The sequence below is a fragment of the Aulostomus chinensis genome, chromosome 6 (assembly GCF_037954235.1).
Source record: "Aulostomus chinensis isolate RoL2024-O1b breed Wild chromosome 6, RoL_Achi_v1.0, whole genome shotgun sequence".
Taxonomy (NCBI): Eukaryota; Metazoa; Chordata; class Actinopteri; order Syngnathiformes; family Aulostomidae; genus Aulostomus; species Aulostomus chinensis.
This window is the reverse complement of record NC_141325.1, coordinates 185414-209800: the sequence shown is the minus strand read 5'-3', so window position 1 is coordinate 209800 and position 24387 is coordinate 185414. Positions and strand designations below refer to the sequence as shown.

Genomic DNA, 24387 nt, shown 5'->3' with positions numbered 1-24387 from the left:
GGTGTAGTATAGTATAGTACAGTGTAGTGTAGTATAGTACAGTGTAGTGTAGTATAATATAGTGCGGTGTAGTATAATATAGTGTGGTGTAGTATAGTATAGTGTAGTACAGTGTAGTGTAGTATAATAGTGTTGTGTAGTATAGTGTAGTATAGTATAGTGTAGTATAGCACAGTATAGTGTAGTATAGTACAGTATAGTACAGTGTAGTATAGTGTGGTGTAGTATAGTATAGTGTAGTATAGTACAGAACAGTATAGTGTAGTATAGTATAGTGTGGTGTAGTAGAGTACAGTGTAGTATAGTGTAGTATAGTACAGTACAGTGTAGAATAGTATAGTGTAGTGCAGTATAGTACAGTGTAGTATAGTATAGTGTGGTATAGTGTAGTATAGTAAAGTGTGGTGTAGTGTAGTATAGTATAGTGTAGTACAGTGTAGAATAGTATAGTGTAGTGTAGTACAGTATAGTGTAGTGTAGTACAGTATAGTGTAGTACAGTATAGTAGGGTGTAGTATAGTATAGTACAGTGTAGTGTAGTATAGTACAGTGTAGTGTAGTATAATAACGTGCGGTGTAGTATAATATAGTGTGGTGTAGTATAGTACAGTGTAGTATAGTATAGTGTGGTGTAGTATAGTATAGTGTAGTACAGTGTAGTGTAGTATTATAGTGTTGTGTAGTATAGTGTAGTACAGTATAGTGTAGTATAGCACAGTATAGTGTAGTATAGTACAGTATAGTACAGTGTAGTATAGTGTGGTGTAGTATAGTATAGTACAGAACAGTATAGTGTAGTATAGTATAGTTTGGTGTAGTATAGTATTGTGTAGTATAGTGCAGTATAGTGTAGTGTAGTATAGTGTGGTGTAGTATAGTATATTACAGTGTAGTGTAGTATAGTGTAGTGTAGTATCGTATAGTGTGGTGTAGTATAGTATAATGTAGTATAGTACAGTATAGTGTAGTGTAGTATAGTATAGTGTGGTGTAGTATAGTATAGTACAGTGTAGTATAGTGTAGTATAGTACAGTACAGTGTAGTATAGTATAGTACAGTGCAGTATAGTGTAGTATAGTACACTACAGTATAGTGTAGTATCGTAATGTGGTGTAGTATAGTATAGTACAGTGTAGTGTAGTATAGTACAGTATAGTGTAGTATAGTACAGTACAGTATAGTACAGTACAGTGTAGTATAGTACAGTACAGTGCAGTATAGTGTAGTATAGTACAGTATAGTGTAGTATCGTACAGTATAGTGTAGTATAGTACAGTTTAGTGTAGTATAGTACAGTGTAGTATAGTACAGTACAGTGTAGTATAGTACAGTATAGTGTATTGTAGTATAGTACAGTACAGTGTAGTACATTATAGTATAGTACAGTATAGTGTAGTATAGTATAGTACAGTACAGTGTAGTGTAGTATAGTACAGTATAGTTTAGTGTAGTATAGTATAGTACAGTATAGTGTAGTATAGTACAGTAGTGTAGTATAGTACAGTTTAGTGTAGTATAGTACAGTGTAGTATAGTACAGTACAGTGTAGTGTAGTATAGTACAGTATAGTGTATTGTAGTATAGTACAGTACAGTATAGTGTAGTACATTATAGTATAGTACAGTACAGTACAGTATAGTACAGTACAGTACAGTACAGTACAGTGTAGTGTAGTATAGTACAGTACAGTATAGTTTAGTGTAGTATAGTATAGTACAGTATAGTTTAGTGTAGTATAGTATAGTGTGGTGTAGGTGTCACACACATCGGACACACTAAGGTGATCAAAAAATAGCAAAACAGTTCAATTTGGTTTTCTACAATCTGAATTCATTTCTTCTTTATTTTCATGCCATTTACTTTCATTCCTTTATTTTATGCTCTTGTCGGTTTCTTAAAAGGAGCTGTTGACATTGCCTCTAACCAGACCAGGCAGCACATTCACAACCTCGGACCTTTAAAGAAGACGAAACCAACATTTTCTTGCTTTTCATCTTCCTCTCCAGTCCTCAGCTGCTCATCGGAGGGACGGCCACCATTCAAACACGTAAAACCCACATCTAAAAACGTCTGCCTCCACAAGGTTCGTTCATGGTGTTCTTACATTTTTAATGGTCAACTGGTGCATATTTTTCAACCACCAGCATAAAGATTACATTGAAAGCCCTCAGTACCTCCTCTGGATTTTTTTGTTGGTAACACATTTAACCAATTCATATTTCCCACTTCTCCAACAAGTTTTTCTTGATTAAACATTTATTTTTCTCACAATTGCCACGAGCATGAGCCAATACCAGAATCCATGTATTGAAACTACTTCAGAGCATAGCTCAGCTGCACTAATTCAAACATGGCCAAACTTTTAGCTGTGCATCACATTTTAGCTCAGTCCTGGTCTATTTGTCCACAAGCTGCAGTTACACTTGGAAGCCTGTTTTTCAGAAAACAGCTGTTTGAGTTCCAATCCATATTCAAGTCACCTACAAAATTAATTTCACAAGTGAACTCCACACCTGTTATACTATGCTGCTGACCCTCTCAAGATGCACATCATTCACAAAAGGAAGTATTGTAATATAGTGCAATATTGATTTTGTTCCCAGCCAGAGACACACTCACCAAGGCAGGACACCCCAGCCATCACACAGAGGGCTTTGTGAATGTGACATTACACCCCCACAAACCTTCATGATTCCTTTAGACTTTGAAGTTCAATGTTGTGCAAGAACAGCAAATGATGCACTCATGCTACACTAGCGCGATGTTCAAATACTGTACTAGTTAACATCTGGATGTCATATCAAACCCTAATCACTCCATAGACAACAAAGAATCACAACCATTTGTTGTTCCATAGGACAGAAAAGTAATGTTGCACATTAGAGCAGGCATGTGGTTCAAGGAGACAGTAAAGTCGACTCAAGGCACCAGCACGATGGTGACCATAAATGACAGCAGCTGCGACATCATTTCAGCTCGTGCTGCCAATGAATTTTTTTAGCTCCATAATGTAGAAATTTAAAATGTCTGAAACCAAAGACTAAACCAAACCCTGGACTCACTGGACTGGTCCATCTGTACACTGACAGCCAGCTACACAGACATCATCTCTACAGAAGCACTAGCTAGACAGCCTATACTGTTCCACAAGAACCAGACATGCAGACAATGAAAGAACCTCAGTGAATATTTAGGAGAACAAATCTGAGGATGGAGTGAAGTGCTGGCTTCCTCGACTAACTAGTTTGTTCTTCTCACACCACAACTCAAGGGAACCGTTGCAGAAATTTTCCATGAACAGCGACGGTCACATCGGTTGATTCACTGAAAGGCTAAACCAAGCATTGATGAAATGAGACAATCTAGCCCACCAGCTCTGGGCTGGTGGGAAATGCATCATGGGATATATGTTGGGCAGGAAAGGATCTATCAGATGGATCCTTCTAAAGATCCAAACAGGGGCTGTCAGTGAAATGGGACTCCTGTGTTGTGCCAGCTATGAAACAATCAGCATTGGAATGCAGCCCTTGAACTGAGCCCAACACTTCTTTCACAGCTCAGGTACCTCTGCAGGACAAAAGTTAAACCCACTGATATTTGTGTATCTGTGACTGGCCATTCTTACTCTCCAGGGCCTCCACAGTAGCAGTAGCACTGCTGCTGATTGGTCCGGTGCTGCGAGTCCCAGTCTAGTGAGTCCAGGTCGTATGACAAGACCTGCTTCATGGCTGTCAGAGCTTTGGCAATTGGACCTTTCTTCAGAGCTCCTCCTTTCTGCAGTGGGACACAGAGACAGCTTGGTGTCACCATTGTTATCATTTGCAGAGAGAGAGAGAGAGAGAGGGAGAGAGAAGAGACAGAAAAAGAGCCAAAAAGAGCAACAGAGAGACAGAAAGACAACTGTTTATTTCATTTGTGTGCATGTTTGTGTTACGACTGTTACTGTGTTATTTCCTTTACTCTACATTCCCTGGGGGCACATGTGTATGGACTGGTTGATGTTAATAACAATAATCTTTGAGTCCACTTTGCAATTTAAATGTTTCACATTATCCTATCACCAATGTCTCATGACTCCCACGACTTAAGTCACCTGAAAAATAATGCGACTACAAAGACTGCAAATGTCAAAGAGTTATTACCACAATTGTCTGATATCAGTCTCTAACTCCCCTAAACAAGAATGCTCATTCACTCGTGTAATTTTAGTTGTGAATGTTGAATGTCAGCCCGGTGGAGCAGTGGTCCTCCCTGTGGCCCCCAGCAAGAAGGTTGTGGGTGGAGCCCCGGCTGCAGCACGGGGTCTTTCTGGGTGAGTCTCCATGTTCTCCCTGTTCCTGCTGGGTTCTCTCTGGTACTCCAGCTTCCTCCACAGTCCAAAGACATCAAGAGGGACCAGGTTAATCCAGACTCTAAATTGACCGTAGGCGTGGCTGGGAGAGCCAATGGTTGTCTGTCTCTATGTGTTGGCCCTGCCATGGACTGGTGACCTGTCCAGGGGGAAGGCTGCTGGGATAGGCTCCACCCCCACCACCCTCAACAGGAGAAGAGGGAGAACATGGAGGGATGGATGGGTGGATGGATGGATGATGGATGTTGGAGTAATTGTGTGTGTGTGTGTGATCGTACGTGTGCATACCCTGACAGCCAGTGCAAAGACACAGCGTCGACAGAACCAGGGACTGAGGCTGCTGCTGCCCTCTACAGGAGGAACGTGACACTGCTGGTGGAAACCTGACAAGACACATTAAAGACTTCACTCATCCATTCATTCATGTTTGTCACATCGTAACCAGGTCAAAGTCCTCTTGTTTGCGAAAGATGCTCGAATTAACATTTTTAATTTAGCTTTGACAACTCAACATAACGCCGTTAAGGCCAATCCAAACTGTTCAATGACCTTTTGTAATATTTCTGTGTCAAGACGCTACATGGTCACATTCATTCACATGCTGCCGGATCACGATGGTCCTGCTGCTGCTAAGGTTAGCAACAAATGCTACCAGACGGGAGGAGCTGTGGACTCAGGACTGTTCAGGTGGACTGAGGAGGAGCTGAGGCCCCAGTGTGTGTACATAGTGAGGTTTTCAGCAGTGGATCATGAAACCAGAACCTAAGACAGAACCTTTGACCCAAACACCCTGGACTGACAGACCAGCTGACCCACTGCAGGTCCACCAGTCCACCATGACCTCCACCAGTGGCAGAAGCACAGGAACCCATACTTAGAGAACAGTGTTTCCCCAAAAGGGGAGGAGGAGCCTCAACCATCCCCCCACAATTTTTTTTGAACATTTTATTTTTTTATTAAATGATTTTAAAAATGATTCCTTTTTTCAGTTTATTGTCTTAAAAAAAGCTTTATACCTGCTGTCAACCTTGATTGGTGCCGACTATCTTCTTACCAACTCATTTATTGTTTTCTTACTAACCTACCACGATCAGTCTGGTGCAGCCAGGAGGAGTGTTTACTCTTCAGTGACTGGTGCTGATGGTTAGGGGATGGGGTTAGCAGGTGAGCTACGACTCTGTTCTCTGATTGGACCAGCAGCAGGAGAGTTACTCTGGCTGCGAATGTTAGTATCCTCCCCACCGCTCTTATGCTGAGCTTGAGTGTGTTTAAAAAAATGCAGATATTTTCACCTGTTGTTCAGGCAGTTGACATTGACGTGACGCTGTCTCCTCTGCTTTCTCAGTCTGTGTGTGAATGTGTCTGTCAAAGCTCCACCCTCCGCTCCCTCATGTGCAATCTACTACTGACCTTTTATTCAATTGTTTTTATTGTTTTTAGTATTTATTGACACAATGCACTTTACTTTACACACTTTTTAAAAAAAAAATCAGGCTCACATTTTTATCCTTTTATAATGACTGTATGTTGTGGTGTGTGTATTCTGTGTATGTGAGCTGTGGGATACACTGAATTTCCCTGAGGGGATAAATGAAGTATCTGTCTTTGTGTGTGTGTGTGTGTCTCAAACGCCGACACATACATGAAATCCAAATTATAACTCTAAAACAGAACAGCACTGTCGTCTTTTCACCTCGCTCATCATGGTGCTACTTGGAGAGCTCCATTTTCCTGAGGTGGTAGTTGATTGAAAAGTTTGAGAACCACTGGCTTAGACGAACTTGCTGAGTCAGCTGACCTTGACACCAGGGGAGTTGAACAGAGCTTGAACTCGTTCATTACAGCTATAATCAAACTTAAAAAAACAATAGGGTCTTCGCCCTGAAGTTCCTTCAGGCTCAGGCCCTAATTAACATCTCATCTATTCAGCCAACATCAACCTGTCTCACTCACCAATGCCGCACTTCCCACAGATAAGGATCTGGTTTGATTGGGTCTCAGAGTTTGGCTCCACCTCCCGACACACAGAGCAGCGAGGCTCCTCCCCCGGTATGCCAGCTGCAACATGATTGGTCAAAGATTGTAATCAACAGAGACTGAAAAGGTGAATCATCAGATTCATTGTTTGTCTCTCTCGACCTCTCTCTCCCCCTTATCCATCTGTCTCTGCCTGTAAGTCTCTCACCCATCTGTCTCCCTCATCCATGTCTGTCTCTGTCCACTGGCCTCCCCTCATCTGCCTGTCTGTCTCCATCTGCCTATTTCCTTTATTCAGTTTTCAGCCCACCTGTCTGTCTCCCTTATAAGCCTGTCTGTGTCTCCACCCATCTGTCTCCCTCTTCCGTCCGTCTGTGTCTCCATCTGTATGTGTCTGTGTCCCCCCCGTCTGTCTCTCACCGTGTTGGATGTCCTTCCAGAGGACCCAAAACTTGGAGTTGTCCTCAAATGTGACGAAGCAGCTCAGTCGGGGGGGGCTCACCTGTCCGATCATCAGAACACAGAGGCGTCAACCAATCAGAAGCAAAGCTTATTTATGATATCATCATGTCGCAGCATGGTAACGATGGGGATGTGATATGTAGGGCTAACATCTAGGGCAGCAGCTATTGAGTCTTTAAGTAATCGAGTAATCTATCGATTATTCTGGCGATTAATCAGGAGACCCATTAAAGTACAACAAAAGCAATAAAAATGTTTTTTCAAAAAAAGGAACAATTACATGCAAGATTTTAATAGTAATGAGGTATCTTTACATTGTGGTCTTCATGCTTTAATTCAGTCAAGGATCTGAGTTCAATTTCCATGCCAACAGGTCTGGGATCAGTGCTCCAGTGACTCTGTGGCTCAGTAAATCGTGTTTTATAATGGCGGCCTGCCTCATTGAGACACCGGCACCACACGAGTCTCCATTTCTGGAGGTGCGCTGCTTCCTCCGTCGTCGAGGAGGAAACTCTTTATTCAAGTCTCGTGAGATTTGTGTCGGTCGTTTCTACTAAAATAATCAAACTCTGGATCTTGGGGGTCTCAGGTTCCCTTCTTGACACAACGCTCTCTCTGTCTACTCATGACAGACAGCAGGATGCTACACTGCAGGGTTCTCACACACACACACACACACACACACAGACTTGGTGTGTGTGGACACTCAGGTTTTGGCCTTGTTTATTTTTTTAATCAGTCTGAGGACGGCATTGGCGGCTGATGAGTCAGCGGTCGGCCCTCCTCACCTGTCGCTGCTCTGAGGAGGTCTGACAGAGACCCAGACTCTCCTGTTTGACGTAAAGACCTCCTCATGTAGCCGTTTACTCTTACAAACACACCTGGGTGGTGTCGATGATGTCATTCACCATCAGGGTCGTTCCCTTCCTCCGAAGTTTTCACTGCCTACTTTCCTCATTCCCTGTGCTCTCTGTGCACGTCTCTGTTGACAGACACTTTCAAGTCGTCTCTCTAATTTCTTTCCCCATCTATCTGTGCACATACACAGCAGGGTAGATTAATGGAATGTGGAACACTTTTTGCAATTCTGACTTTTGTACCATATTTATATATGAAGCCAATACAATATGGCAACCCTTAATATACTTTTGAAATCCCCAAGATGTGCGTTGAAATCTGGGATGCTAGTTTTTATAATTATAAGATAGTAATGTATTACAAATCACATTTCAGACAAACAATTATAATAAACATTTAATTAATTCATAAATGTAACATTTGATTTCAAAAAGATTAAAATAATTCCAGAGAAGAGTTAATTGAACAAGCAGCAATATAGGCTGAAAAATGTAGTCAATTAAGTTCATAGATGGATAAAAATATGTTCAATGCACTGAATTCACTGGTGAATAAATAAATATGGCACTGTAATGTAACATTTGATGTCATTAAAAAAAGCTATTTCTCTGACTCTGCTATTTAGGAAGCTAGTTAGCTAATCAGTACGCCAGCAGCGAGCTAAGGGCCAACTCACAACAGTGTTTTAAATCCTGATCTTAAAACAAATACAACTGCTACATTTCAAGCCCAAACGTTGAATAAATATACTTGAAGACGTTTAAATTTCCTAAAAATATATTTTCTCAATCAAATAAAATAGTATATGACTATCCCATATTAGAGGCGGCCCGGTGGAGCAGTGGTCCTCCCTGTGGCCCCCAGCAAGAAGGTTGTGGGTGGAGCCCCGGCTGCAGCACGGGGTCTTTCTGGGTGAGTCTCCATGTTCTCCCTGTTCCTGCTGGGTTCTCTCTGGTACTCCAGCTTCCTCCACAGTCCAAAGACATCAATTTGGGGACCAGGTTAATCCAGACTCTAAATTGACCGTAGGTGTGAATGTGAGTGTGAATGGTTGTTTGTCTCTGTATGTTGGCCCTGCCATGGACTGGTGACCTGTCCAGGGTGAACCCCGCCTCACGCCCTGGGATAGGCTCCAGCCCCCCCACGGTCCTTAATAGGAACAAGCCGAAGACAATGGATGGATGTCCCATATTAGCCAAATCATGCTGTCCCACTTCTGAACACAACCCTGTCTCAGGTGTCCCACATTAGTCACTGTTGTTTTTATTCCCTTATTTTCTGTTTCTATTGTCAGACAATAAAACAAGTGGGAAATCCTGGTGGAAACGTGGCCCATTAAGATGGTAACCTGTCCAACGTAATTAACTTGGAGCTCTCGCTCTGAACACGTTCTCAGTCTCTGCATCTCACTCCGGACTCAGTAGAGGACACGCCCACTGACTCTCCTCTGCCTGTCACGCAACGGAGAGCAGAGAGGAGGCTGCGGCCACGGGAGAGAAAAACCTCCCACTCGCGGACCAACACCAGCGACACTTTTCAACTTAGAGTCTCTAGTTTTGTCTTTAGGCACTAAATCCTTCAAGGCGTCTGACAATTCGCTAAATCCAACGACAAAATAACCTGAAAACCCTGGGTTGCAGAACCACTCTAAGCTGAAATGCAAATTTGATTGGCCGAATACATACCGAATTTCAGTGCCCACCCCAACGTGCAAAACCAAGTACAGTTCAGATCTGAATGAGGTCTTCGCCTCGAGTAATTGTAGTATTCGAATTGCTCAAGAATTCATTTCAGCCCTACTAACATCCTTCACTTTGAGCACCTGACGAGCAAAACACAAGAACGCCTGGGAGTCGTGTTCGAGGACGCCGGTTGTCCCCAGATGATACAGCTCACAGGCTAGGACGATGTCGTTTCTCCATCTTTGATATTTATGTTAACATTTAAACACATTTTCATGACAAAGTGCATTGCAGTATTTAAACTAATTAACAGTTTGATGAATTGCTAGTATTTCCTGTTGTAAATACATTCATGAAGAAGACCACTGCAGCGAGACTGCACGAGGCCTTCTGAACAAGAACCAGTAATAGTTATACTGAGTTTATCTGAAGTGGTTTTAGTTTTGGAGATGAAACATTTTCAGACTTCAACATTGGTAAATGAGACATGCAGAATGTATTTATTTTGGTTTGCAATTTCTCGATTGAATCTTAAGAAACGACATGGGAAATAAATTCTGAACAACTTCTAAATAAAAGGGGTTCAAATCGATCTGACTGCTTGTTATCTTTGATGAAAAACGAGCCACACGGCACGAATACTGAAAACATAGGATGTAATACATGGACCTGCATCGAGACCAGGACCCACCGGTATGGGGCTTCTCAGCTGGTTACTGATATGCCACACCCATACAGTGAATTTTGGTGATGCACTGAAAATAAACCCTTTCTATTTTCATTAGGCACCAATATTGTACCTGTATGACAATGTGAAGGTGGAAGGCTATTTTCTTAAAGTAATGACTTCAAGAAAATTTGAAAGTCACACATCACCATTTTAATAGACAAAAATAAATGGTAAACCAAACATCAGTACTCTTCACTTATACTTAACCACATTTCTGCATTTACGTGCTGTAAAAGAGCTGTATTAATATTGGCACTTATCAGACAAGTTAAACACGATACAGTATGTGTGTGAACAGCCGACACATCGACCAGACCCCAGTTCAGTGGAGCGGTCAACTCTTGTCTGCCTGTGTGTGTGTGACTTTGTGTGCGTGTTTGAGAGAGCGTGAGTGTATGCCTGTGTTAGAGTTACCCTCTGTATCTTGCCCAGGTAGTAGAGTCCATCAGACCAGTGACACAGGACAAACTGTCCAACACTCAGACTGGACTCAGCCCCGTCCTCGTCCTCCTCATCCAGGCCATGCCCCCTCTGAGCGGACGCTCCACCTGGAGACATGTCAGGCTCCCGGCAGCGGAAGGCTTCCAACAGGTCCTCATACATGCTGACTGATACACAAACACACAGGTTGTTTTGTCTCAGCTCAGTACACAAATTCTACTCTATGAAGGCACTCACAGAAAAATGAACATTTGGTTTATAAACGTCAGTGAATACAAGTCAGCATTTAATTGAATTCATACTTTAGAATACATTTAAGAGCCTGTAAATTTTTAAAGAGTAAACAGGTTGAATCCGTTGTTCTCCTTTTTTCTCCAGAAAAACTGTCCTTCTTCATGGGTGATGAAGGTGTCCACCACCACCAGGACCAATGACGACCCCGACTCATTCACCGACTGCCGGGTTTTTTGTTTTTTTTTTACTTGTACGAGCATGCGCAGTACGTCCTTCTCCATCAGTGACACGAGACCGTTAACTCACCAACCCGAACCGCAAACTAACTCGGGTCAATAGAACCAATTCCCCAAGCACGTTTAATAATTACTTTCATTTGTAGAAGGAAACCTAGAACGCTCACCGGTGATCCGGGCTGTATCCGGGTCACACCCGTTAGCTAACCTTACTTCGCTAACTCACTTGAGCGGCTGCTGTCAAGTCCTTGAGCAGACTTGACGGCTGTAGCCTGCCTTCGCTGCGGCTTCCCTTGGCCGATCAGGATGATTTAACTAACGGGTCCAGTTCTGACAAGTGCGTCGTGTTACCTTTAGTGGTTCGGGAGGTGTCGCACCCGTCTCCGTCCCCTCTCACCCGGGATGGGCCTCACTGCTGCGGGTCCGTGTTGTCGTCAACTTCGGAGCACAGAACTTCAACTTTCTACCGTCGCCATTTTTTAACTTTTCCCGCGAATCACCGAAGGAGGCGTCCCTACCACTACATGAGAAACGTCATCCTCTGTCTTTGCCATACGTCACTACCAGGAAGTACCGCCCTTGTCAAAGAACTGGGAACAGTCAACTCGTCCGTCTTGCTCATGAAGGATAGTGACCCGAACCCGACCCCCACCATCAGGACGCCTGGGCGTCAGTGCCGCCGAGGAAGACTCCATCCATCATTGAAGCACCTTTCGAACATGTCTGAATGCAGTTCAGCAACCGAAGAACAGAACATGAGCTTGAAGAGCAAACAGGAGCCTGATCCACACTTGAACACATTAAAATATGGGTATTTAATCCTAATAATGATGATAAAAAAGAGACAGTTGAAATCTGCATATAATTAAATGAAATGTTCAGTTAAAATATCAAAAATGATAATAGTAATAGTTAAATAAAAAAATTACAATAATAAAGCACGAATAAAGTAAAACTAAATCTATTGATAGTCTGTATTAATACTAAAAAGGTAGTCATGATTCACCACATGAAAGCTGGACTAAAATGGGGAGGTTTGGGTGTCTCCAGCTCCTTTGGCAACTGCTCCAGCATCTGGGAGCTTTAGTTCTACTTCGTGGAACGACTGAATGAGACGAACCAGAGGACCTGAGGGGCCTTGCTGCCTCATAAACTGGGCTGGACCTTGAGTGCCTCAACAAATAATAAAAGAATATGAAAATATTTTTTTCCAACCACCAAGTAACAGTGTAAAGACCTTAAAATAGTGATAATGTGTGCTCACCCTCTAGTCTTTGTCAGCAGCATGCAGGTGAGTCTAAGTTTACGCCGTGACTCCTGATGACACTGCCACCATTTAAAGTCAGCTGCAGGAGGGTGTGAGGAGCCCCACTGGTTCACTCTGGTTGATATGCTCATGAAGGATTGGGAAAGGGCAGTTTTAACCTAACTAACTAGCTGGCCCAGACAGAGGGCCTGCTAGTTTATGCTGTCCTCAGACAGAGTGAACCAGGTCAAACCCTCTGGTCTATAGGACTTACAAAGCAGCTGCTTACACAGGTTGCTCGTGGAATGCACATGCAGTGAGTGAGCAAGGACGCCAGGAAACCGATAGATACTGTCATAGGCACATGTTCCTGCCATCCAGTGGAGGTGACAGAATCCAAATGCAGAGAATGGTGTGCAGGTGGGACTAGATTAGACTGACGGTTCTGATTGCCAAAAGAAATACAAAAGGTAGAGAGGTCCTGTAAAACAAGAGAATCACTGAGCCGCAAACAGACGAGATAACACGTGTGAGGATCTGACTGACACTCACAAACCAAACTCAAATACACTCAACTAAAGACAAAACCAGAGCCAGGTGGAGAGCAGGAGCAGGACTGAGACGGACCAGGACTGACGGACCAACAGGACCCAGGTGAAGCTCTCCAAAAAGGTGGGAAACAGACGAAGACAGGAGGTGATAATGACACAAAAGACTCAGGAGGGAAGAGCTGACTGAATAAAATGGAACTGACCACTAGAGAACTGAAACCAAGCAAAAACACACTTGTGAAAAACTAGAAACACAGTGAGCCACTCATGTCCATGCAAGCTTCACTGCAACAACTCCTGAATTGCAATGCCTGATGATGAATTCCTGATTCTACAGCCCGCAGGTTTGAGTCCAGTCACCTTTAATTTAAACACAAAATCAGCCAAAAACTCTTTCATGTTGAAATCATCTATTTGCATGTGTCAGTACAAAAGATTATTGATCAGAGTACAACCAGCCAAATAAAAGTGTCACTATTGATCTCTCACACACACACACACACACACACACACACACACACACACACACACACACACACACACACTCTACAAGACAACAGTGATGATAGTCAGCTGTGGGGTCAGAGGTCAGGTTTATGGTGGGGTCGTATCTTCATTTCAGTAAACCTCAGTGAATATTGCCAGCCCGTCCAGCTGGACCATTCCACGCCATCAGCGTAGGAAGCATGGCCTCCTCTCAGATACTGTCCATTCAGATTTGATGTATGGCAGTTGCGGTACCACCAGGCCCCCTGATAGTACGCAGCACAGTTGTTCTCTGACTGGTCCTGGTCCCGGTCTTTGGTGGTGAACTGCATCCCAGAGTGCTTCAGGAGGGAGTCACCTGAGGTTGCACAAACACTTGCTATGTAGAACTGATATTTGTACCTACTGTCTCAGAGTACTGGATTGTAGTACTAGTATTTGTACCTGCAGTTCCAGAGTACCCGTCCACAGCCAGTGGGTATCCATCCTCTTCAGGGTTCACTGAATTGCGGCCAACAGAGAAATCTGAATAATGAGCAAACGCGGTAGCATTATCGAAGTCGGCCATGTCGATACGTAGCTCGTATCCACCTGACCTGGTGAGGGAGTAAATCCTCTGGAGACCTGGAAGACACACAGACGGGTCACAGCAATTAATTCAAGGTGACCTGACCACAGCCAGGTCATGGTTGTCATGTTATATGTTATATCATGTCGCCGTTACACCGTCGGGTCGTGGTTGTGCCCCCCCCCCAGGAAGCTTTGAGGGCACACTGGTATGTCGGCTCCCAACATCTGTAGTCTTTACAAATAAGGGGGCTCTTCCAGAACTGTCATCTCCATCAATACCGAGAGACATTTCTTGAGTGACGATGTCAGATCAGCTAATTCTGGTGATGATGTGGTGATGTCATTTTACCTCCTAGATGGGTGATGACCTCTAGTCTTCATGGAGACAAAGTCTTAATTTGGCAAGACCTGTCTGACTCCTGCTTAAATCTACTGTCAAGGTGAAGTTCAGATTAGGATTAGGATTAAGATAAGAGTTGGGTGTCAGAAACATATTCTCTTTTTAAAAAATGGAATTTGTAATGATTTTTTTCAGTTCCAAAGAAACAAGAGGCTGGCACAGACAAACTCCAACACGTTTCCTTGCCCTTTTCTTTCAGACTCAAGGGTTTATGATTTTCCAAAAGTAGGACTATTTTTGTCCTAAATTGGAAGTTTTACTTTTCAACAGATACTCCAGAATGTTTATCAGTACTTTCCTTAGGTTTCCAGGATTTTCAGTTTCCCCAGGTAAGATTTTTTTCCCTCTTTAGATAAAGTTTTCATTTCTTTTTCAAGGTACTCCAGGATGCTTTTCCTCTTTCATTCAGTTTCCAGAATTTGTCAGTTTCCCCAGGTACCTGTTATGCGATTGTTTGGTAAGTAAATTGAGGGGTAAAGTTTACTTTTCTTTTTTCAGGAAAACGGGGGGGGGGGGGGGGTTAGGTTTCGGAAACAGCAGGTGGGTTAGGGTTGGGTTCAGGGTTGGGGTTATGGGTGAGGGTGAAAGTCTGTTGCACTGCCCCTCAACTGGAATGAAAATGGAGGTGTGGGGAGGGAAGTCGCCTCTCCTACCAGGGATCAGGGTTCTATCCCCTGGCAGAGCATTGGGGCAGAGTGAATAGAGGGGCCTGCTGGGGTGAGGTTTATCAATATGGAGGTATTGGGATGAGGGCCTGTTGTACAGTATTGGAGGGCCCCAGACTGTGTGGATTCCCCCAGGGAAGATAAAATAGATTATAAAAGGGGGGCTTTATTTATTTATTTGGATCTTAAAACTGGAGCAAGAGTAAGTGTTGGTCGCTGGGGTAAAAGTGAGTACTATATAAGGCTTAGGGTGAGGCTGTTCACATGAATAGAAATCAATGGAATGGCCTATTAAGGGTAGCTGAACAACTTGTGTGTGTGTGTGTGTGTGTGTGTGTGTGTGTGTGTCAGACCAAGCCAGTGCTCTCCTGTAGTCCTGCCAAAACCATCTCTATAAGCTTCCCAGCCTCTGAAGAAATTCACAGAGCCATCCTGTCTCCTCTGGATCACCTGCAAACACACGCACACAACCAGCTTTAGCAGGCTAAACCACACCAAGCTGACAGCTGGTTGTTTGCTATTTGCTTTCTAAACGAATTAGCTTAGCACCACTGCTGACAAGCTCAGATTGACAAATGGGTTATCAACTTAATTAAGTCCTGACCTGATACACCAACACACACACACACACGCACGCATGCACGCACGCACGCACGCACGCACACACACACACCCATGCACAAACAAACACATAAATATGATACATCCAGTGTATGAGACCCGTTGACCATCAGAAATCTGACACGAAGTCATCCTTTTTCCCCACAGATTCTTTAATGGGTGTTTAAAGATTCTTAAAATAGGTGTGTTTGTATGTTTACCGTCCACCCTCCTCCATTAGTGCTCATGTCACAGTAGACCATGAAGCCGTTCAGGTCATGAGTTGGGAAGATTGAATAAACGCCATCTTGAGAGCCGCCGGCTGCCATGACTTCTCTGCAGTCTCTAGGTCTGAGAGCTGAGAATGAGCACGATTCAGTCTGAGAGAGACAGAGACAGAGACACCACCACCACCTCTGTGTGTGTGTGCGTGTGTGTGTGTCGACAGAGACACCACCACCACCTGTGTGTGTGTGTGTGTGTGTGTCGACAGAGGACGCCATCACCACCGCTCTGCACACTACGCTGACACGTGGAACAGCGAGGGAGCTACGCAAGGCTGCTCTTCCTGGACTTCAGCTCGGCTTTCAACACCATCATTAAGTTGAGTTTCTTCAAACTAAAATTGAGCTGATAAATGTTGAGGAACAGAAACAGGCAGGGAGGAGGAGCTGAGATGTCAGAGGGGAGCTAAAACATCAAGGGAGGTGGTGCACACACTGACCAGCTACTAGTGTGAGATGAGTTTATGAATGGTGTCGTCACCTTTGTTGTTGTCTCTCTGCAGGTCTTCGTGAAGTCTCCTCAGACCCTCCGTCTCCCTCTGCAGGCCGAACAGAGAATCACTGAAACCCGCCACCAGCTTTAGCACACCTGAGTGACCGTCGCTCAGCACCTGGAGGGGTAGGGAGGCCTTACAATCATATTCTTGGGCATTGCTCCAGAAACACACATCATCACCAGAGCAACATCACTTCTATCACATATTAATTTGCATTAAACTGATGTAATCATGTGACCTGTATGATGTGGCTCTGCTCACTCTGCAGCCCCTCTAGTCGCTGATTCAGAATGTTTTGACCTCTGTTCAGTGACTCGGCCTCCAGTCTCAGGTTGTGGGTGTGGCCTGACATCACCTTCAGCTCCTCGGCCAGCTTTTGCACCAGTCCCCTCTCCTGCCAGTCTTCTGAGTTGTGATTGGTCAGCACTCGGATCAGGGAGGTCTGCAGCGCCTCCCAGCGCAGGAAGTTCTCACTGTTGTCAGGACAGTTGGGGTCCAGATAAATGCTTATTGGTTCTCCATCTTCAACATGGGACACTGTCACAAGGGCGCCAGAGTCTTTGGGATTGGTCAGAATGACAGGTGAGGAAGAAGATACCCCACCCCTGTAACCATGACAACAATGAATAGGACTCAGACTCAGATTTGACCGAATAATTCATTATCATAGGACGATGCTGTCAACAGCAATATTAAACTGTATTAAAACATAAAGATCAGACAGATGGTAACCATGGAGAAAGGCAGTCAGACAGACACTCAGACAGATGGACAGGTGTACCTACCTGGTGAGGAGGGGGAGAGGATACTGGTTCAGATACAGGATGGTGACTGTTGCTGTGATGACTGCTACCACGGCAACCACCACAATGGCTGACCACAACAGAGTGCTGCAGCATTTCTGCACACACACACACACACACACACACACACACACACACACACACACACACACACACACACACACACACACACACACAGCTCAGTTAATAGATATATTAACTTTCAGTCAGGTGATATGATAGTGTCATCAAGTTCTGGAGATGTCTGCCTCCTCTGGTGGATCTCTTCAATTGGGAGACTCAATCCAAATGTCCCAACGCTCATAAACAGACGAAGAAATGCTGGTGGAGTTTAGGTACTGAGAAGCACCTTTGTCACAGTTGTGGTTGATGAGTACAAACACGTGATTGCGATCTCTCTGGCTGCGGCTTCTCTTCAGCAGCCACGCCCGTTAGTGCCCCAACAAGCCAGCTCAAACATACAACAGCTATTTTATGTTAATCCCGCCCACACACATGAACACACAACAACAACGAGGACATTACATTTGATTATGAGGTTTCAGTGGAAGTTTTTATGTTCTTTTGTAGGTTCATGTGTAATCAGCTTCAGACGTGCTGCTACTTTTATGTGACTAACATTTACATCTTCTTGGTCTTCCCTCAGCCCTGAGTCTTGTCTGTAGGTACTGGAGCTAGGAGTCTTCCTGCAGTGCCAGGATTACGGTGACAGCTGTAGCAGATTAGACAGTGTCTGAGAGTCCGACAGTTTAACTCCAGATTAACAGGAATTAAGATTTGGCCTTCTTCTTGATCTGTGCCTGTTAGTGCGCGACTATTTCAGTTCCTCACATTAGTTCATAGTGCTCTCAAGTCCACCAACTTGGACATCTGCAGTCAGCGCTCATGTAAAAAAGCTTTTGACATGGTAAATCACAGCATTCTCATCTCAAAACACTCCCAGTTTCTCTGAAAAAAAAAATTCTGTCAAGGTCTGAATCATATCAGCAGAATAAGTCATCATCAATACCATAAGATCCTCTCTTATAAGTCTACAGCTGGTATTCCACAGGGTTTAGTACTAGGGCCGATACTCTTTGGTCAAGATGTCAGTGACCTTCCTGATTCATGGTCCATGGGGGCTGGTCTTCAGATGTATGCAAATGATACACTCATATATGTCTATGCTGCAGTTGAAGATCAACTTTCAGAACCTCTGGAAGCAGCAGCCCTCTGGCTTGAAGACACATGTTCAACGCAAACAGTTGTATCTATATATTTTTCTTCTGGAAGTTGGACCACACCAACAGTAGGAGGCATTCATGTAAAGGGGCACTCAGTGGACCAAGTTCCTGACGCCTGATGTGTTGATCAAATGCTGAATTTTCACTTGAAATTTGATGAACATGTTAAACAAATCTGTACTACTCATTATCTGAACTATACATTTATGTGACACAACTACATTTAAAGTCATCAGGCAATGTCTACCACAGTGGCTGCACTAGCTCATGGTCACAGGCGTGTTCTTCATTGGTTAAACCTATGGAGAAATCATACAGTCGTGGTATGGACATTTTGACCAAGGCGCCGGTAAGATGGCATCAGTGACATGTGCTGAGAGACCTGAAAATGCTCAGTTTTCATTTTCTCCCATCCCTGAATGTCTACACAGCTCCTCCAGCTGTAAGTGGCGGGGTGTGACCACAAGCACCCCTGCTGGGAACTGTGGAGAACCATACTGGGAAACCTCTATTGGTCAGACTTCCTGTCTAATAATGGGAACTAACCCATGGAATGAACTTTTGAATGATACAAACACACCAGAATCCTTAGTAATTTAAATTCACTCTGACGGAATTTCAATGATAAATCAGATGAAGTCATGTGGTGGGACTGGGGTATATAAATGGATGTGTGTGTAAATTCAGCACATGTGAACTTCAGCTAATCATAACGGCTACTCGTGTCCCACAGTGTTTCTGTCTGTTGTCCCTGACCAAACTCTATTTTTGCTGATGTTTACATGTTATTTCAAAGGTTCAGACTTTGGAAATCAGCTGTAGCTAAAAAAAACAAACCAAACCTGTAATGTTAACCTGCTGAGCAACTTTCCTGAGACACTGCAGCTGTCCCTCCAAGATAAACGTGAAATCAAACAGAGTCCAGTCGACCCGCAGCAGCCGGTTAACAGTAGCACTGGACCATCACTATGTCACTATGACTACCTTGACGTCGTGGCACAGAGCAAATATTCTCCATACAGAGATGGAGAATGGTGATCATGACCATAATCATACAGGCCACCATGTTTCCTCATGTCATCCAAACAGAATAAGGTGCAGAAGTCTGAGCTCAGAGGGGGCACAGTTAAGCTAGCTAGCTATAAGATGCTACCTTGTGTTTCTCAGGTCGTTTGCTGTCCAGCTCCAAGCTGCTGTTGTTCATGATGGTCCACCTGTCATTCAGCATCATCCTGAAACACACAACAGCTGCAGAGTGAGGACAAAAATTCAGCTTTGTGTTTGTGTGAAAGTCTCCTTCTGACCTCATCACCACAACTACAACCCTCCATCCGTGTTTGAAACTGAATCAAACCCCCTCCAGTCCAGAAGCAACCCACAAAACGTTGCAACATTCTCAGTGTTGTCATAGAAGGAACCAAGAACAGAGCAGAGGGAACAGTCTGGTTTTCAGGTTCTAAAGTCCTAACTCAGAGAGACAGGAAAAGACTGGTTGGTTGGATAACCCCCTATCTAATATCTTCCTCTTCCGTAGATAACATAAAAAGAAGAACAAATTGCTTTATAAAATGTGTTAGACATGAAGTTCTGTTAGTCAGAAAGACTTCTTTGGCAGTCTTGTGTTTGGGAACCAGCAGCTTGCTGGATCTTTCAGACCAAACTTTTCTCACCCCTGATGAGCCTGGTGACAGGGTTCTATTTGTTTAGCCAAAGTTTGTCATTGTCCTGCAGCGAATTAAATACAAAAAAACAACTCAACCACTGTTGACCGATAGAAATGATCAACCATGTTACCTCTTGTTCGTCCGGATCCACCAAGTGTCCAAGGAGTCAAATGGATCCGAGTGTTGAACGCTACATCTTGTTGCTGGACTGTAAAGGAAACAGATGGAGCAGCAGCTGCTGTGAGTTTGGGCAAGAGACACTGACTGATAAGGAGAGAGAGAGAGAGAGAGAGAGAGAGCAGGAGAGAGAGAGAGAGAGCAGGGGAGAGAGAGAGAGCAGGAGAGAGAGAGAGAGAGCAGGGGAGAGAGAGAGAGAGCAGGAGAGAGAGAGAGAGCAGGGGAGAGAGAGAGCAGGAGACAGAGAGAGAAAGCAGGGGGAGAGAGAGAGAGCAGGGGAGAGGGAGAGAGCAGGAGAGATAGAGAGGGAGAGAGCAGGGGAGAGAGAGAGAGCAGGAGAGATAGAGAGATAGAGAGAGCACGGGAGATAGAGAGAGAGAGCAGGAGAGATAGAGAGAGCAGGGGAGAGAGAGAGATAGAGAGAGCAGGGGAGAGATAGAGAGAAGGAGAGATAGAGAGAGAGAGCAGGGTAGAGAGAGAGCAGGAGAGATAGAGAGAGACAGCAGGGGAGAGAGAGAGAGCAGGAAAGATAGAGAGAGAGAGAGCAGGGGAGAGAGAGAGAGAGCAGGGGAGAGAGAGAAAGAGCAGGGGAGATAGAGAGGGAGAGAGCAGGGGAGAGAGAGAGAGCAGGGAAGATAGAGGGGGAGAGAGCAGAGCAGGGGAGAGAGAGAGAGCAGGAGAGATAGAGAGAGAGAGAGCAGGGGAGAGAGCGAGAGCAGGAGAGAGAGAGCAGGAGAGAGAGAGAGCAGGGGAGAGAGAGCAGGAGAGAGAGAGAGCAGGGGAGAGGGAGAGAGCAGGAGAGAGAGAGCAGGGGAGAGAGAGAGCAGGAGAGAGAGAGAGAAAGCAGGGGAGAGAGAGAGAGCAGGAGAGAGAGAGAGCAGGAGAGAGAGAGAGAGAGAGAGGAAGATGTGATAATCTGATCAGATTAACTGCAGATTAATGACACGCCACTCGCCAGCAGTCCTGGGTGATCTGTGCTGTTCCTGCTCCATGTTGATGTGCTACTAACCTTAACTGTTATGTGTGTGTACGGTGGTGTGTGTGTGTGTGTGTCTGTTGGTGTGTGTGTGTGTGTGTGTCTGTTGGTGTGTGTGTGTGTGTCTTGTGGTGTGTGTGTCTGTTGGTGTGTGTGTGTGTGTGTGTGTGTCTGGTGGTGTGTGTGTCTATTGGTGTGTGTGTGTGTGTGTGTGTCTGGTGGTGTGTGTGTCTGTTGGTGTGTGTGTGTGTGTGTGTGTGTCTGGTGGTGTGTGTGTCTGGTGGTGTGTGTGTGTGTGTCTGGTGGTGTGTGTGTGTGTGTCTGGAGGTGAGAGTGTCTGGTGTGTGTGTCTGCTGGTGTGTGTGTGTGTGTGTGTGTCTGTTGGTGTGTGTCTGTTGGTGTGTGTCTGGTGGTGTGTGTGTCTGTTGGTGTGTGTGTGTCTGGTGGTGTGTGTGTCTGGTGGTGTGTGTGTGTGTGTGTCTGTTGGTGTGTGTGTGTGAGTGTGTCTGTTAGTGTGTGTGTGTCTGGTGGTGTGTGTGTCTGGTGGTGTGTGTGTGTGTGTGTCTGGTGGTGTGTGTGTGTGTGTCTGGAGGTGTGAGTGTCTGGTGTGTGTGTCTGCTGGTGTGTGTGTGTGTGTGTGTGTGTGTGTGTCTGTTGGTGTGTGTGTGTGTCTGGTGGTGTGTGTGCGTCTGTTAGTGTGTGTGTGTGTGTGTGTGTGTGTGTGTGTCTGCTGGTGCCGTACAAATAAACCTGACTTGACTAGTAGTACTGAAAATAATCAATAACCCTAGTAATGATTATGAATGGAAAGTTAATTGAGCCAAGTAGTAATACTAGTAATCTCTCCAGTAATCTCTTGTGTTGAGTGTGTATCAGCTGGTGTGAGATGCTGGTGGAGCACAGGGCCGCCCCTCCCTAAACCCAGAACATGTGCTGTGCCTCGGACAGGGGTCCTTTCACACTCAAAGAGCCATTTTCAACGGAAAAGGCAACACTGGGAGCCGTAAACTAAATATAAAATATATAATTTTATTTTAATATTTTGAGATCACAATAGTCTTACAATTTACAACTACAATTAAACAAAGAAAATACTTTGTTCAGATATTGCGCAGTTTTGGTGTCGCTGGTCTTTGCGCGCATGCCGGCTGCCTGCTGACACGTCCAGTGCTGTCACACGTCTCTGAAGAAGGCGAATGCTGATCACAGAAACTGCACAAGGACTGAAGAAAGAAGTTAAAACCTTTGTCTTAATAAGAAGACATGATACACGTTTTTGAGACAAATAACATCCACTTCAATCGGACAGAATTTATTTTCCCAAGCCACGCAGAGCCGCAACATCATGGTGAATGATGGATGAAAGAGCCGCATGCGGCTCCGGAGCCGCGGGTTGCCGACCCCTGGCCTAGGGCCTCATCTTCCATGGGGGGACGTAAGCTGCAATTTCACCATGCATGCGTCACTGCAGTTACTGACAGCACTCGATATCTGACCAATCAGAGGGGTGCGTCAGCAGGCACTTATAGAGCTGCAGGTAACAGATGAAGAGCAGTAGCCCTTTGACCTGTCCAGAAGACATCATGAGTAAGGAGTGAGCGAGAGTAAGAAAAAGTCTAATCACGCCACCCATGGATGTGTTCAAGCACTCACTTGAAATGCACCAACTACCTCAAACCTTAGAACAGGCTTTGATCACTGTCCTGCTCAAACCCGGAAAGGACCCAAAACTCTGTGGTTCCCATAGGCCTGTGGCCCTTCTCTCATCAGAATATAATATACACATGAGGTCATAGCCGACCTCATGTGTGAAGATCAGACTGGCTTCATTCCGAACCGCCTTTCCTCTGATTACACCCGTAGATTCCTCACTGTAATTTGCTGCGCCAAAATCATTACTGTTGCGGTTGTTGCCCTTCCATTAGATGCTGAAAAGGCATTCAATCGTTTAGAATGGCACTACCTCACCCCTATCTTTGCAGTCTTAGAAAAATGAATTTCGGCCCAAAATTGATACAAATGATAAAGACACTCTCTCTATCCATCAGCAAGGAGGCGCACAAATGCTGACATCTCATCCCCTTTCCCTTTGGAATGCGGCACCCATCAGGGCTGTCCTCTGTCCCCCCTCCTCTTTTCATTGGCAGTGGAGCCGCTTGCAATCGCTATCAGGGTACATCCTGTAAGAGAGGAATTGTGGGGCGGGAAATCCCAGCCAATCCACGGCTGACACTTTTGGGGGATTTATCACTGTTACCAGAGAAAACCCTTGCAGCTAATAAATGTATAGCTGTCAACTGGAAGAGCGAGGACGCCCCAGGTGTCTCTCTGTGGCTTAAAGAGCTGTCGTCATACTTGCCATCAGAAAAGATCACGTTTAACTTGAAGAAAAAAAACGTCAGTTTTTGACAAATGTTGGGGAGGGTTAGTAACTTTTCGACAGAAAAGAGCTGCTCTGCTGTGGTTTCTGGACAGAACTGAACCAGTCTGGTACTCACTCACACTTGTGTTTCCTGTACAGACTTTCATATGTCCTGTCTTGCTCTTTGTTTTATTGTTATCCTATTTTATTGATTTATTTAATTTTTCTCTTCTGTACATATGTGTGCACATGTCCATCCATCCCTCCATCCACCCATCCATCCCTCCATCCACCCCTCCATCCATCCATCCATCCCTCCATCCACCCATCCATCCCTCCATCCATCCATCCATCCATCCCTCCATCCACCCCTCCATCCATCCATCCATCCACCCATCCACCCCTCCATCCATCCATCCATCCACCCATCCACCCCTCCATCCATCCATCCATCCACCCATCCATCCCTCCATCATCCATCCACCCATCCATCCCTCCATCCACCCATCCATCCCTCCATCCACCCATCCATCATCCATCCACCCATCCATCATCCATCCCTCCATCCACTCATCCACCCATCCATCCCTCCATCCACCCATCCATCATCCATCCACCCATCCACCCATCCATCATCCATCCCTCCATCCACTCATCCACCCATCCATCCCTCCATCCACCCATCCATCATCCATCCACCCATCCACCCATCCATCATCCATCCCTCCATCCACTCATCCACCCATCCATCCCTCCATCCACCCATCCATCATCTATCCACCCATCCATCATCCATCATCCATCCCTCCAAAAAAAACACTACAAACACCCACTAAACAGTGTCCCAGGTCCCCCCAACACCCATGAGGCAGCTGGGCCAGACGGCCCGGAGCCAGTTTTCACATCCACACC

The 24387-nt window shown here is 44.9% G+C and overlaps 2 protein-coding genes across 2 annotated transcripts in view; both read right to left on the bottom strand.

The window, feature by feature from the left end:
* The window catches only part of phf19 (PHD finger protein 19), a 28781-nt gene extending 17250 nt beyond the window's left edge, over positions 1-11531 (bottom strand). The window contains exons 1-6 of the mRNA XM_086205565.1: positions 11323-11531; positions 10475-10668; positions 6749-6830; positions 6305-6409; positions 4640-4734; positions 3626-3774 (exon numbers count right to left, since the gene is read on the bottom strand). Of these exons, the coding sequence (XP_086061691.1) occupies positions 3626-3774; positions 4640-4734; positions 6305-6409; positions 6749-6830; positions 10475-10663 (620 nt within the window). The 5' untranslated portion in view covers positions 10664-10668; positions 11323-11531. The remainder of the gene's footprint in view (positions 1-3625; positions 3775-4639; positions 4735-6304; positions 6410-6748; positions 6831-10474; positions 10669-11322) is intronic.
* Positions 11532-13139: 1608 nt separating this feature from the next.
* LOC147259556 (fibrinogen C domain-containing protein 1-like) lies at positions 13140-20226 on the bottom strand. The gene is made up of 9 exons (XM_086205234.1): positions 20091-20226; positions 19450-19528; positions 17056-17171; positions 16509-16875; positions 16255-16384; positions 15711-15847; positions 15243-15339; positions 13699-13878; positions 13140-13612 (listed from the first exon to the last, which is right to left on the bottom strand). The coding sequence occupies exons 2-9, from the start codon at positions 19525-19527 to the stop codon at positions 13350-13352; spliced, it is 1368 nt and encodes a 455-aa protein (XP_086061360.1). The 5' UTR covers position 19528; positions 20091-20226; the 3' UTR covers positions 13140-13349.
* Between the last annotated feature and the right edge of the window lie 4161 nt (positions 20227-24387).

What these genes read in the sequence shown, in the direction of transcription:
- LOC147259556 (XM_086205234.1), bottom strand. Translation starts at nt 19,527, where the DNA reads ATGATGCTGAATGACAGGTGGACCATCATGAACAACAGCAGCTTGGAG. An exon ending in GCAGAGAGACAACAACAAAG is followed by an intron (nt 15,848 to 16,254) that starts GTGACGACACCA and finishes GCTCATTCTCAG; the next exon opens with CTCTCAGACCTAGAGACTGC. An exon ending in CGGGTACTCTGGAACTGCAG is followed by an intron (nt 13,613 to 13,698) that starts GTACAAATACTA and finishes GTGCAACCTCAG; the next exon opens with GTGACTCCCTCCTGAAGCAC.